At 48.7% G+C, this 15,283-nt stretch overlaps 1 protein-coding gene across 6 annotated transcripts in view; it reads right to left on the bottom strand.

Moving 5' to 3' along the window:
- PTPRS (protein tyrosine phosphatase receptor type S) overlaps positions 1–15,283 on the bottom strand; it is a 158,695-nt gene that overhangs the window by 40,037 nt on the left and 103,375 nt on the right. For all 6 annotated transcript variants that reach the window (XM_030466538.1, XM_030466542.1, XM_030466540.1 and 3 more), the window contains 4 exons: positions 7,396–7,665; positions 4,713–5,294; positions 3,701–3,834; positions 3,371–3,515 (listed from right to left, as the gene is read on the bottom strand). In XM_030466538.1, coding sequence (XP_030322398.1) covers positions 3,371–3,515; positions 3,701–3,834; positions 4,713–5,294; positions 7,396–7,665 — 1,131 coding nt within the window. The remainder of the gene's footprint in view (positions 1–3,370; positions 3,516–3,700; positions 3,835–4,712; positions 5,295–7,395; positions 7,666–15,283) is intronic.

Consider the following 15,283-nt stretch of genomic DNA (forward strand, 5'->3'; position numbering starts at 1 on the left):
GCACTGGCAGCTGCTGCGCGTGGTCAACGCTCGCTGGCTCACTCACCCTCAAGCTCCAGCACAGGGACCTACCAAGAGGCCCTGGAGTGAGGCCTCCTTTTGGGATGGTTTGCACTTTCTTTGGTCAAAAAAGGTGGGGTGGGTGAGTGGGTGATGGGGGAGAAGGCCCAGATCTCACCCAGACCCTCTCCCCATCACTCTCATCGACTGCAGCACCTGGATGAAAACAGCCACCAAGTGCTGGCTGCCCACACTGCAGACACATCTGGGGAGTTCACAGCACTTTTGAGGTTTCCTTCACAATCCAGCCCAACCTGTGTGACCCTGGAGACATGTGTGGGGACAGCATGGAGGAGGTGGGAGCTGTGTGCAGGAGGTGAAAATACCACAGCCCAAACGAGAGGCTGCCAGCTCACCCCTGACACGAGCCCCTTTGCTGGAAAAGGAGCCACAGCACAACCCCTGGCCAGCAGATCACCAGTGTTGTCTGCTGGCCTCTGTTTTTATCAGGCAGATGGCCCTCTGGGAACCCCTCTCCACCCTCCCACAGGCTGCAGGACATACATGAGTGGGTGCAGATCCACACACGTGTGTGTAAACCTGCAGCAACAGGGTGGACTGTATTTGTGAATCTGCTTGAGACCAGCCAGTACTCACCTGAACTGCATCTTTTACATGCTTTAAAGTTGACTGTCCAAGCCACAAGAATGACCCTTACTGACCTTGTACAGTACAATGTTTTTTAACCCTTTAGGTACCATAGACTTTGTATAAAAGTTTCATTCACTTCATAAAACTGTGAAGAAAGGGGGAAGGGAAGGAGAGCAGAGCTAATGGGAGGGGGCAACATCCTCTCTGAGGAAAGAACAGAGGGTAAGAAGGCCCCCTTGTTCCTCCACACCTGCCCATGCAGCCTCACAGCACCCACCCAAACACCCCTGTCTGTTGATGCATGTTTGAACTCTGAAGTTTCTGAGGAGAGTTGCCAAGGAGCCCTGGGAAGGTCATGGTTAGTTAGAAAGGGGCAAAACAGCTTCCTCCAAACCATGAGATTCTTTTCAGTTTTAACAATCTACGTCTTTGGTACTTGAAGAGTTAAAACCCAGCTACTTCAAGAAGAAAAAGATACTTTACCTTTAGTTTAATGGATTTTACTTTGGTTATGATGCTCAGGAGGAGCCACCCTGACAGGGAGGTGGAGGGGGTGCTGTGCAGAAGGGGGTGCAATGCAGGGGGGGGCTGCAGCGTGCAGGCACATGCTGAGCTGGGAGGGGAAGAGCCCCAAGGGCCTTGGCAGGAGGAGGGAGGCTTGGCTGCTGCAGACAAGATGTGGGGAACCCTCCAGCAAAGGGACAGACAGACAGAGAGCAGGGAGCTGGTTTCAGCAGGCTGTGAGAGCATACAGGCAGGCAGGCAGACAGCAGAAGAGAAAAGAAAGAAGAGCCATGGAGAGGGCCAAGGAGGAGCTGAACAGAAAAGGAGCTGCAGAGGGATGACACAAAAGCCTGTCCTGAGCCAGAAGGTCTGTGAGCCGAAGGATGTCACCCGGACCAGGGAGAATTGACTCGTTCCTCCAACAGCCAGCCAGGAAAAAATGTTTCATCGTGTTACAGGACACTGACAGCTCCCAGCTGATGTTCTTAAGAGCATTAAAATAATGTAACTATCCCCTGTGAAAGCTGAGCTACAGAGAAATAAACCAGGCCACATTCTGGGCAGGTGCCAGGTTAGAAAAAGCCCCAAAGCCTTCCCCTTTCCCAGATCCCCTTCTCTTCACCCTGAAGGGAAAAACTTTCTGCATCACTAAGCTTTACTGCCCTCAGCTCCCACCCCCCTCTTCCAGCCTGTTTTTATCAAACCAGAAAGCCCAAATCCCAGCCCCTCTGTTCCTCCCATCCCCATGAATCTCAAGGAGGGAAACCCCTTGGAAAACAAGAGCAGAGTGTGGGTAAGTTTGACACTTATTTTTCAGGTCCTTTCAGTTCCTTTTCCCCCACCCCACAGTGATGCTCCCTCTGACAGTTCCATACTGGGATCAGAACCAGCACATCTGCAGCAGAGCCAGGAAAGGATTTTCTTTTGATACATAGAGAAAATAAGGAAAAAAAATACTAAAAGGAAAAAAAGGGGATAGATATTTGAAAGAAAGGAGAAAACAAAGTATCTTTGAGTGGACTGGAGGCCTGAGAAAACCCCAGTAAGGAATTCTGTCTATGCAGAAACGGATTCCTCTTTCCTCCCACTCCTGGGGGGAGAGAAAGAGAAGGAGAGAGACAGGGAAGAGAGACAGACAGCAGGACGTGACAATTAAAACAGAGAGATGGGGCAGGCACCCAGCCAGAGCCTGCTGCTCCCTGGTTAAGGACTCAGAGATGGGAGCGGGTGCTCTCGCTCCTCACACTGGTGACCAGAGCCATTTCTGAGTTAGTTCTGCTCCCGGCAACTCCAAACTGCAGCGGAGTGATTTAGTAGAGATGAGAGGAGACAGAAAACACAAAGAACAGCTGCCACAGCCACTCATGCAGTGAAAAAACACCTCATTTAAAAGCGAAGATCTGTGAAAAGCCCAGGTTGAAATATTGCCATCCAGGGTTATTGTCCCCAGGGCAACAGTGAAGGGAGACAATCCATTAAACTAAAACCAGCACATTTTGGTTGCATACGCTCCATCCTGGTGTCATTAATATCCCCCCCTCCCCCAGTAGCTTCCACATGACTCCTCTCTTCCTCTCTGCCAGAGCCCAAACGGGACCATTCCCAGCAGCTTTCCTCCCTTTGGCTATGAAGTCACTCATGGAAAAAAGCATGAGGATTATTTTCCCAAGGGCTGGTAAAAATGCTGGGACTTCTGATTTTGCCACCTTCCCTTCTCCTCTTCCTCCCCATTCCCTCACTCTCTCCTCAGTCCATTGCTTGTGCCCCCCTTCCAGGCAGCTTCTGCTGGGTTTCTGCTGGTGGGCAAGCAAGCTGCTGCGTGGGGTGGGCTTCTGCTGTCCTCCCTGAGCATGCTCAGCACCAAGGGCCAGCATGGCCCCTCCACAAACTCTTTATCTGCTCCCCATCCTACCAAGTGGATGTCGCTGTCTGGCCTCCCATCTCCTCCCCCCACCCTCCAGCCCCCAAAAAGCAGGCACCAGCCCCACTCCTGGTTCCCATCATCTCAGCTACTTGGGGCAAACAAAGGGAGAAGGCAGCAGGTCACAGAGGGGTCCCCACCACCACCCACCTCCCCGCAGAGGAACCCCCAAGCGTGCGAAAGGCCGCGGCGCCGCCAACGTCCACCCCATAGCTCCGTACCCCTGTGCCCACCATCTCTGGCTCCCTGACTGTCTTCCCCTCAGAGAAGGGTGGGAAAAGGAGAGACACCTACTAGACTGCAAGGTGCGCTCTCTGACCTCCGGGGTGAAGGCCCCCAGGCCCAGAGCCGAGCGGGCTGCCAGCCGGAAGACATACTCAGTGTTGGGCTTCAGGCCTTCCACAGTGAAGGAGGTGGTTGGATCAAAGGTCCTCGGCATCTGGGATGGGTAAGAGGGAAGAAAATAATACAAACAAAAACCATAAAACCAAACGAAAAGGAGCAGAGGCGAGCTCTGCCCACAGACACCTGCCCTGCTCCCCTCTCTCGGTAGCCGTAAGGAACGGAGGGAGCAGGATGCTCCTTGGGGCACCAGCCCTTTGTGTTGCTCCTCTCCAGACTCACCTCCTTGCCGTGGTCTGCTTCCTTATAGAGGAGCTCATACTTCACTATGATCTCCTGGCGGGGAGGGCTCCATGACAAGATGATGCTTGTCTCTGTCTTGGCTTCTGCTCGGAAGTTCATCGGCTGCCCGGGAACTGACACAGAGAAGGAGCCGATGGGGCAGAGGAGAGACAGGAGAAACCTCATTAACTCAGCTAATTAGAAGACTCCTACCCCTGTTTTCTTCAAAAAGAGTGTCAAAAGCCCAGCAGCAGCGAAGTGCCCCACTGCAGAGCAGGCAGGCCCTTCCTTTAAAGAAGTGAAGGATTAAATCTCTCTGCAGATCTAGAGCACGTCCAGAGCTGCTGGAGATGGAAGAGTTCCACTGAATGAAATGCCTTTTTCTTGGCAGTACAGGATGCCACCCATTCCACTAATCCCCAGTATTAGAAGATTCTGGAAGCAGAGTGGGGCAGCCCATTTAGGACACAGGGTTTCCTCTCCAGCATCCCACACCGTAAGCAGGACACCCAAATACATAGTGGATGACAACCTGTGATAAACCAGCTTTTCTTCTCAGCTCAACACATCTGCTGTGACAACAAGGGCTTTGTTTTGCTCCCTTTTTAGAAGAAGGCAAAATAAGGCTCATTTTCCACTCATCTTGGAGAAGGTAATTTCTGGGTACTTTAAGAAGAGTTAAGCTTCACCACTGCCTGGGCAGTGAATATTTTTAGGTCTATTAAAGACATTTATAAACTGAAAGCAGTAAGATAATCTCACTTTGGAGCATGGTACAGCAGAAATGGATTCTCTTTCTGTAATTGCTTGCCTCACCCATTTAAGCAACAACCTTTCCGAGAAGAAACAGATCAGAAATCATGCATCAGTCCCTCTGGCTCCAGCCACTGGCCCAAGCTTTGTCCCTGAAGGTTACTTCTATTTTAACCAAACTGAATCAATACCAAAAACACTCTGGTGACAAAGCACCCACAGCTCTTGCAGCCCAGCACATCCAAGGTTGGGTGCTCACCTCCTTGCTGCGTCTTAACCTGGATGGGGTCAGAAAGAGGCCCATCTCCCACGGAGGTGAAGGCCAGGACCCGGACTGTGTAGGTTTCATCCTCAAGAAGGCTGCCCACCGTGGTCAGGAGGCTGTCATCCACATTGTGCTTCTGCCAGTTGCTGACAGGTTGATCAGGCTCCATGGTGTAATAGACACGATAGCCACGGATCTGCCCGTTGGGCTCCACTGGTTCCTCCCACTGGATGATCATGGTGGTGCTGCTCAGCATTCGTCCCTGCACGTTACGGGGGGCACTGGCAGGAGCTTGTTCCCCAGTTCGAGTGACCACTGACTCACTGGGAGGTCCCTGCCCGATGCTGTTGACTGCAGAGACCCAGATCTCATACTCAGAGTTGGGGCTGAGCCCCCCAATACTGTAGCGTGTGGTGGTGATGTCCTCTTTGATCTGGTATGGTCCATCCTGGCTTTTAGACTTGTATTCAATGACATAGTAGGACACAGGGTCTGGATTTCCAGAGTCCCAGGTGATGGTGATACTTGTTGCTGTTGTCTCTGTCACCACTGGTGTCCCAGGAGCCTTGGGGAGTGCTGAGAATCAGGAAGAACAGATATTTAAAAATAAAAACACACCACACATGCTGAAATGGTGCCTAATTGGGGTAGCCAGGGCTGTAGGAGCCAGAGGCACAGTCCCAATCACAGCGTGGCAGTTCAGTAAAGTGCTGCTGAAATATTATCAACCTAGTTATACACCCTATTATCCTCCTTAAACTGCTCCATCAAAAGGAAAAGTGTTCAGCTAAACATCTGGAACTCTTAGCACAGACTTCAGCTGCACGGCTGTCGGCTTCCATGGCAGTGAGGAAACAGCAGCTTGGCAGGAGCTCCTTCCAAGCACACAACCACATCTTCTGAGCCCTGGCCCCAGCACTGCTCAACCTCTCCATGTTTTGTGTGCAGGGACCCATAGAGCAGAGACTGCACTCTCCAGAACAAAAAAAACCAACCCTCTGTCAATACTTGGAGTGCTTCCTCTTAAGTCACAAACGTGCATTAACACGCACGTCCCCTGTCCCTCATCCAGGAGCTCCCTTTGGAGCTCGCAGGAGGCTGCACGCTAAATGTCAGACACCTTTCACAGCAAGCTGTACATGTTTTCCTCACTCCACGCTTTCTCTAGACTTGAGCACCTCTAAAGCTCTTAACTTCTCCTTTCATCTTCTGCCTGGGAAAGACTGCAGATGCTTACACGCAGGAACATAAGGGGGAACAGAGTACAAATAAAATGACAAAAGGCAGAATGTACCAGCAGGGCATGATTCCTCATCTGATAGGATACTTGGAAGCAGAAACAATGTATCTTACATAGCAGTTTCTTGATAGGGTAAGACAGGGAAAAAGGCGAAGGAAGAAAATCCTCAGGAAAATAAAGAGCATCTCAGTCCAGCCCCAGGCATCCTCCTGCTGGCATGTGAGCCCACTCCCTGTGCAAAGCTCGGGACGAGCCTCATGTCAAGACTCACTAGTCCCAACTCATTTCTGCTGTCAGACCTTCCTCAGTCAGATCCACTGACATAACAAGGATTCTTCTTCTCTAGCCCTCCCCTTCTCCAAAGTATTTCTCCTCTTCTCCCCCACCCTCCCTGCATCCCTTCCCACCCTCTCTCCCCCCCAGATCCCTCGTGGGCAACGCCAGCACTCCGAGCAGACACCAGCTCATACAAAGAGCTCTACACTCACCCAACCACAGGGGCATCCCGCTTGGGTTTTAATACTCCCCTGCTGAGGACAGAATAGATTGAAGATTGCACCCGTGCTCCTCTTGGGAATTGCTAGCTGGAAGCTGGGATTATTCCCCTTCTTGCTGAGGCAACAACGGCCACTAAGATGCTGGAACTAGGCTCTACTGCAAGGGCACACATGCCAGAGATCCTCAGGGCCTTGGCTGAATCTCTAACCTTGGAACAGGCTGGCATGCAGGCTTCAAGCCATCCAAGGCTCCTTGCAAACTGCCCAGCCAGCCTTGTACCCCAGGACAGAAACAAGCATGCAGGGCTTTGAAGCAGTTTTCTTCATAACAAACAGCTCAGTTCTCCTAAAGCGAGGAAAGATCTCAAGCCACCAGCTTCCCCCTTCACTCTGCGTTTCTTTCTTTGGGTGTGGGATCCCTGCAGATGCATGCACAGATCCCAGCACGTTGCACTCGTGGTGCACAAGTTTGTCTCCCTGCTCATGCTCACATACCCACGCCCAGGCTTGCAACAACAGGGACTGACACACATGCAGCCAGGCACCCACATGCCCATACAGCCACGATGCTCCATCTCCTGTGCACCCACACACTCATGCACAAACACCTTTTTACATGCATCAGTTGTGTCCTCCCCACGCTCCTCACGTGCAGCTTGGCCAAGCCACAGCCTCACCCCGTGCAGACACACAAAGCCACCAGAAGACACAGGGACCCACAGTGCCATTCCCACTCGTGCAGCTGGCGGGCAGGACCACGTTACCCACAGCTGCTCACGTGCACCACCACGACACGTGGCCCACGCTCGCTTCGCACGCCCGCTCCCTTTAGCCCTGTGCAGCCAGCGGGTGCCTCGCACACCTCTGCACCCATGCAGCAGCTCCTGCAGCCAGGGACCCCACGCACTCGCTCACGCAGGGGGTGCTCACACTCTCTTACATTTCACCGTGATCTGAGCAACGGCTTCGATGACTCCCAGGCTGGACATGGCCACGCAGGTGTAGTTGGCTGAGTCCTTGACATCCGTGAGCTCCAAGACGTTCCGGCCCACGGGCATGTCATCTTCGGGGGTCAGGTCCTCTGCTCCCTGCATCCACTTGACGTAGGGCATGGGGGACCCCACGGCCACGCAGGTGATGTTGACGTTGCCACCGGGCATGATTTCGTGGCTGACGGGCAGGATGGAGAAGCGAGGGGCCACGCGGCGAACTGCGGACGAGACGCACAGAGGTAACAAAAAAAAAAACCAAAAGAAACCCAAAAAGAAACAGGAAAATAAACAAAAAACCAAATCCAAAATGAAACAAAGCACAAAACAAAAGAAAAACAAACAAACAAACAAAAAAAAAAAAAAAGGAAAGAAAGAAGAAGAAGAAAGGGGAGAAAAAGAAAAAAGAGCAAAAGATAATTTAAATATAGATGGGGTTTGTCATCATTTATTTGCTTCCTTCATTAAAAAACAAAACGAAAACCGAAGAAATTAAAAAATAAAAAAAAAAAAACAAAAAAAACTGAACTTCAAAGAAATTTGTACTTCACAAACAATATATAGAATATAGACATAAAAGCGATATTTCATAGCAACAGGGTTCCATTGATCAAGATTAGACCCATCACAGCACAGATAAATACACAAAAATTTATTAGCAATTTCTCATCTTTACTGGCAAGAGCTGGCATGGCGAGCATCCAAAAAAAATCTCCTCCACAGCCACTGGGGCCCCCAGCTCCCCGCTCCATGCCCCAGGAAACCTGCTCCTCCCCTTTTCCAGTGGAATCTGTTCCCCCCATCACCTTCCCCCACCTCAAAACCAAACAGCCCCTCCACCACCACGGCCTGGGATGGGTCAGGAGCCTCCATCTCCGGAGATCTCCCACCGGGTGCTCTCTGGCCGAGGAGTGAGGCAGAGGTTGGGGGGGGTGGTGAGGAGAAGGTTGGGATGGAGATGGAAACTTCTCGAGGTTTTATCTTGTTGGACCCAGAGAATTCAACAAAGAGAGAAGTGTCACATCCCCAAATACCTGACAGACACCACTCGAAAAATGAAAAAGGCAAAAATATTTTAAAAAGGGAGGAGAGGGAGTCCTCCAGGCAGGACAGAATTTAGTGACGTGTCTGCGTGTGAGAACTGTCCAGGGGGAGGCAGTCCCCCTGGAGAGAGAAGGAGTGTGGAAAAGATGAGAAACTCTAATGAAATTTTTGTGGTTTTCGGGTATAGAAACCCTAACAAAGCCTCTTTAAGATCTGACACGGTTCCATCGATAGATGCAGCTCTCAGAGTCACAAACATCATGCAAAATAGGTAAAAAAGAGAGAGAGAAAAAAGATAGAAAGAGAGAGAGTAAAATGCAGAGAAATATCATTTATGGGCGGCTAGCAAATGCCCACATGGATACTGAATAGAAAGAGAACGACAGAGAAAGAAAGGAAGACAAAGGAGAAGGAGAACAAGGAGGGGAAGGGAGAAAGAAGAGAGAGAAAGAGAGGGAGGGGAGGGGGAAACCCACTTTAATGCTGCATACTTTTTCTAGCTGATGTGACCCAATGTGGTGGCTCACATTGTCACATCTCAGCCCTGGCGGAATAATAAATAGAATAGAATTAATAAGAAAAACAAGGTAATGAAAATTTAACGTTGAGAAAACAGTGACATGTTCTGTGCATCTCCTTAGCAGAGAGGTGGATGCAGCTTCCAGACCTTACACAGTAAGAACATGGACGCAAAGGGGAGGGTGAGGTTTCCTTGGCTCCATTTTCTGAACTAACTGGGCTGGCTGGCTAGCTGAGCTAAGTGCTGCTCTTCCTGAGGGGAGAAAGCAGGAGAATGGACAAAGGAGAAACTCAGTGGATCAGAGAGGCCCTAGGGAGGGAGCTGAGGGCAAAGTCCCATCCTGCAAGCAAGGACAAAAGGATATGGACCCCGAGAAGATGCAGGCACAGCAGCAGCCTCAGGAGAAAAGGAGAGAGGGAGTCTTCCAGCTTCAGAGACAGCCATGCAGCAACCCCCCCTCAGGTAGGGTGAGCAAGGGGGACAGAAGAGGTGGGAGTGCTGGGGGCCTGAAAAGTAGATCTCCTGCTGTCCTGATCTGAGGAATCTCTAAAAAAACCCAGTGGCAACTGCATCCATGCAAAAGCAATGCAGAAGACATCCAAGCTTAGCCTGCCATCCCTCTTCCCAAGTCCCAGTGCCTTCAGATGTCCCCCAGACCTGATGTCTTGGGATTTTGAATATTTATCTTCGAGTTCACTTCCCTGGCTGCCACTCAGCATTATGGATCTTTTTAGCTGGGAAGGGCACTGCCAGAAGAGGTAGTGGCTGCTTTCCATTTAGTTGGGGCTTTGGTGAACAAAAGCCAATTCCAGCCTCTGCTTCCTCCTGCAAGCTGACAAGGAGATGCGTTCACAGAAAACCATGCCCTTCCCATCAGATCCTTTTCTGCATGGTTACCAGTGCCCAGGAACCAATACTGAGGCAGGGAAGAGAAAACTTCCAGATTTGTGGCACCAGGAGCTCAGAGATGTCTGGGGAGAATTCCTGCATGCATGGATTTGCAAAGAGAAAGGACAGCGTGCTCTCCCCTTCCAGGTAGCTGGGGAAAGGACTGGAGTATGGAGGGTGAGACTGCAAACTCACCTGGACACTAGCACTAGAAGATGAATTTCTGCTTAGAGAAAGGTGTAAGGAGACCATTTGCACTAGCTCAGGCAGAACAGTGGCTCAGGAGAGCAGGCAACATGCTCCTTGCTCCTCCTTGCACCACTCTGGAAGACTTTCAGCCTTAGACATGGAGGTAGTTCCCTGTTGCCTACTCCATCCTCTCCACTGCCTGCTTCAGGAGGTACCAGGTTTCAGAAAATGGAGCCCCGTGAAACCACACCGGTCACAATCTGAGACAAGATGGAGAGAACTTGAAAAGAAACAAGTGGGGTCAACATGCAGACAGATTTGGGGTGGGGATGACTCTTTTGAGGAGGGGCTGATATGTAATCTTCTGGAGAGGGGAGGCAAAGTGGGAAGAGGTGAGGAGGAATGGGGAGACGTATGCCGGACAAGATCCGGTCAGCAAACAGCATCAACAGCAACAAACAACAGCAGGTGGGATGCAAACACTGAGTTGTCATGGAAACAGAACAAGACAATTAATTCAAACCGAGGCTTAATCACAAAGAAATAAAACCAAACCGAAAGGGAAAAAAGACCAAACCAAACAGAAGAAGAAGAAGAAAAAAAAAAAAAAAAGAATAAAAGAAAAAGGAAGAACAAACCATAATTTAATAACTGAAAAGCATCATTTGATGTACGATGGAGCACTGAGAATCGGAGTCTGAAGGGAAGAGACTGCTGCTGTCTGGGTGCTTTTGGGCAGGGCAGGGAAGAGATCCACTCACAAAACACAACTCAGGGCCACGGAGCCATGCAGGGCATGCTCCCAAAGAGCCACAAAGCAATTCTGCCCACCCTCTTCCCAGCACCCAGGGGTTTCAGTCAGCTTCACAGGGTGTCAGGGCAGCACTACTTTTTGGCTGTTTCAGGGACATTTCTGACATTTAACTAATGGGAAGCAACCAGCACATCTGGGTGCCATTCTGCAAAAAAAGGGAGAATTTGGATTTGGGTGAGTGGCAGGCAAAGGCAAGACCAAAAGATGCACTTCTCTAGTGCATCCTGGCTTAAAAAAAGCTGCACAGTCCTGCGTGTGCACAAATGCACAAACATCCACTCACCAGTCTAGAATGCAAAAAATAACTCCAACATTAAATGCTGGAGACCTCAGCAAGTCCCTAGATACATCCCTGCCATTGCTCAGGGCTGTGACAACCACATTTACTGGAACAGGGAATACTTAGAGGGCTCGTCTCTGGATACCAAGAACAATCATGCTGCTGTTTATTTTAATTGCCATATCATTCTGATTTGACTGTTGACATGCGATTTGTCAAGCTGAGAATCTTGGGTCTGTGTTTAGGTCAGGGCCTAGGAGGAGAAGTGGCAGTGGGAAAAAGCTTGAAGCACAGCTATAGCTTGAATCAAGAACAATTTCAGCTCTGGGTCCAGCTGGGTTTCACACAGAGCAGCTGAGAGAGTGAAATTTTACATGTAAAAATGCAGTGAAGAGATTCCTTTTGTTTTCCCAGCCAACACACTCAAAGGACCAGAGAAAAAAGAACTGCTCTCTCTGGAAAGGAAAAATTAGGATGGGGCAGTCAGGGTTTTAATACTAATCCTTTTACCAATTTTACTTATCTAATCCTTTTACAAATTTTACTTTTCTACTGCTTTTACCACCTTCTGGTTTTGAGAAGCACCTTCCCTGAGTTTCAGGGATGTTTGGTTTCCATGACAGCTTTGTCAGACCTGTTTTACGAAGCCGACCTTGCATGCTTACACAGATGTGCATGCTCCATGTGCAACATCTCCCCATATCCACACACAAGCAGGCACACACAGACAGACATTTTCGATGGCCAAAAAACTCTCAGGAGCTTTTTTTTTTTTTTTTTTCCAAACAAGGATACAGCTTGTTACTAATAGAATCCGATTTTAGAACAGGGTATTTGTGATGCAAGACAAATTCAGTGCAGAAAAGCTAGGTCTGAGGCACAGAAAGATTTAAGTGCAGTTAGTAATGAGTCTGTTTCATAGTGTCCATTGGATTTCACACAGGCACTCCCAAGTTCTGCTTAACTTTCCTTAGAAGCTGAACAGATCTGTAACTTTTCACACCCTTGAAAAAGCCAATTGGTTTTGTTGCTGCTCACGGATGCAGAGAGGTTCACCCAGTTTGTGTTCTGTGAGTGGCATTTTTGATGCAGTATTCTTTCCACCAAGAAGGTACCAATCAACATCACTAAGGTTCCCCACCACCACCACTCAAGTGAAAAAGAGAGCTGGGGTTCATGAGGTGAGAGACAGTTTTGAAAGGGACAGATTTTACAGACCTGATCGGAAGAGACACTGGGAGATCCAGGGTTGACTTTTGCAACACCAGAATCCGTCCTTAAAATGTGTTCCCAGGATGCTGTTAGTGAGAGAAATCTGAGGACCAACCAAGTGGTTTGTGCTGAGGAAACCCACCGGTTCCACTTTTTAAGTCCCTTCCAGATTAGCTCAGGAAGAAAAATGTTGGAGGAGAGAGGTGGGGGAAGGAGAACGAACTCGACAAGAACCCGTCACTTCAAACCCCGATTCACATTAAACCAACTAAAAGATAAACAGATTTTATATCTTAAAGAAGAAATCAATTGAAAAAGGAAATGAAAGAAAGTGAAGTGACTGGTTGAAAGCACCAAACAAAACCAAATGGTATTAAACATTTTGACACTCAGCAAGCTGCTGCTCCAAATGAGGTGAGAAGGCGGACATTATTGGCCATTTTGGTGAGACAGGAGTCATTCCGTCTTGCTCCAAAATGAGGAGGGGGTAGGGGAAAGGGTGCCAAAATAATGTGCAGCCTCTACATTAGTAGTGAAGCTTAGATTACACCTGTCCTCCCCTCCCAAAAGGTGGTCAGTCCCTGCCCCTGTGCTGTCCGTGCAGCTGCCTTCTCCCTCTCTCCCATTCCAATCGCTGTTGGCGGTTGGATTTCCCACCTCCGTCCCTCCAGAGGACGAGATACTTCCCTCCTCGTGCCCATCTCCTGCCTAATTTCCTTCATGGTAAATAAAACATGAATAAGTCAAAAGGCAGATAAATAAAGAATGAGACCAAGGCTTGGATTTGGTCTGGAGGAAATCCATTACCTTCCCAATCATTGTTACTTTTCCACTTAAAAAGCCACATTAGGTGAGTGACAGGCTGGCTGAACATCTCTGGTCTTTTGTAATTCTTTTTCTTTTGTTTCTTTTTTCTTTTTCTTTTTACAGGATTGCATATAAAATACTCTGAACCCAATTGTTTTTCAAGCAGCTCTGTAATATTAAACACAGACTTCACTATTTTAGTTTTGTTATTTTAATTTGACAAGGTGTAATCTAATTTTTTTTTCCCCTAAAACAAAGAGAACAGCGATGCAAAAGGTGTAAGAGACACAGGCAGGCAGAGATTTCGAGATCAGTACAGCACAGTGTTCCTGCAAAGTGCCCTCTGTAGAGAAATATACATATAGATATATGCATATATATATAGTTTTGAGTTTTTTGTTTTGTATTTTTTTGGGGGGGTGGCTTTTTGTATCCATTTCCATTTCCTGATACCCTTGAGAAATCCTTCTGCAGAAACACAGCAAAGTTGTTTGTTTGCTTTGTTTGATTTTGAACTAGAATTTCAGAGCTGAGGACACCCCAAACAGGGACAGGGCACTCCCCAACCCATGGAAGTGCTAACATAATCCTTTCAAAATGATCCCAAAACCCTCCCTCCCTAACTCCAGTGCCTAGAAATCAGCACTGTGGGGGCAGCTGTACAAACTAGCTGTGGATCTGCCTCCCTCCTTTTCCATTAAGGACATTTATCAATGCTGGTCTAAAAAGCTATTAAAATTCCTACATTTTAAAATATCAGTGATTGTTTTGACCTTGTGGCTATTTGTTAAATCTACAGTGCAAGTGAAATTATTTCCTTCTAACCTCTAAATGGCATTGAAAGCAAAGTTCCACTTGTCTGTTGAGGGATGGGACTGAGCAACCAGCAGCTCTGGTTTGACAGTCAAATGACACATGAGCCAAACTGAACCCAGGAGCAGGCTACAGGCTGAATTATTTGTTAAATTAGTCACATTTTAATGTGTTTTGAAGCTTTATTTCCTGAGGTCCTTGGCACGCTATTTCTGCCTTTTCTATGGTTTTTATTTTAATTGATTTCAACTACTTTTGCTAGTAGGTGTTTAGCCCTGGCCTGTTTTCATTTTGTCTGGCAATGAGTTGAGGTTTTTCAGAAAGTCTTGAAAAAAGATTTGCAATGTTCTCAGCAGGATCTGGGCTGCAGAACCTGATTTTGGGTGACTAAGCACTGCACTTGATTCCTGCAGCAGAAGAGGCCTAAGCAGGCACAGGGAGTGCTCTGTGCTCTGTTAAAAATGCTTCCAGAACCACTTAAACCTCCCTGGGCTTGAAAAGAGCAGAGCAACAAGAAGGGGAAAAAGGATTATCCCTGCAGCACCACAACTGCTGCTTTTTGTAATTCCTGATAGGGGAGGTTTGAAAGCAGGGAAAAGGTTTGAATTCTGGGATATTCAGCTGTGACAATTTTGTCCTGTACCACCAGCAGCAGCTCTGCAGACTCAGAGGTTGCTGAAGCACAGCCCACCCAGCTTTGGGCTGTGCTGGTTCTTCTTCCTTTCCCTTTTTAACATGGAAGAGCAGGTGGAGAGGCTGAGTGCTGGAGCTGGAGCCAAGCAGCTGGCTATTTGGATCAAAACAAAGCCAGGGCTGGAAGCCTGAAGCTTTCAAAATGAAGAGGAGAGCTACAAAGTTTTAAGGAGGCAAACCAGCTGTGGCCATAGATCCTGGGCATGCAGACACTGGCCCTCTCTGGAGAGCCTGGATTTATTGATGCTTGGAGAAAAGTACCACCAGGTATGAGTGGTTCAACCTGGTTCTCTCCACTGAAGTGGAGCAAGAATCTCAGCCCTTTTGTGCAAGATTCAAGGCCAAAAAAGTTTTGCTTCCATCCTAGCTGAAGCCATCCATGCAGCTGCTACCCACAGCCATTCACTTTCTGATCACCTGTGAGACCTGCCAAGCTCCCACACCAACCTCTCCTCTGCTCAGCAAGTTCCTGGAGCTGGGCAAGGAGAGGTGAGGAGCTCCCAAACATCACCTCCAAGACAGACATCTCGTGATACAGAGGAACCTGTCCCTTCCTGCAACCACTTAGGGCCCAGAAAT

The sequence above is a fragment of the Calypte anna genome, chromosome 28, assembly GCF_003957555.1.
Source record: "Calypte anna isolate BGI_N300 chromosome 28, bCalAnn1_v1.p, whole genome shotgun sequence".
Lineage (NCBI taxonomy): Eukaryota > Metazoa > Chordata > Aves > Apodiformes > Trochilidae > Calypte > Calypte anna.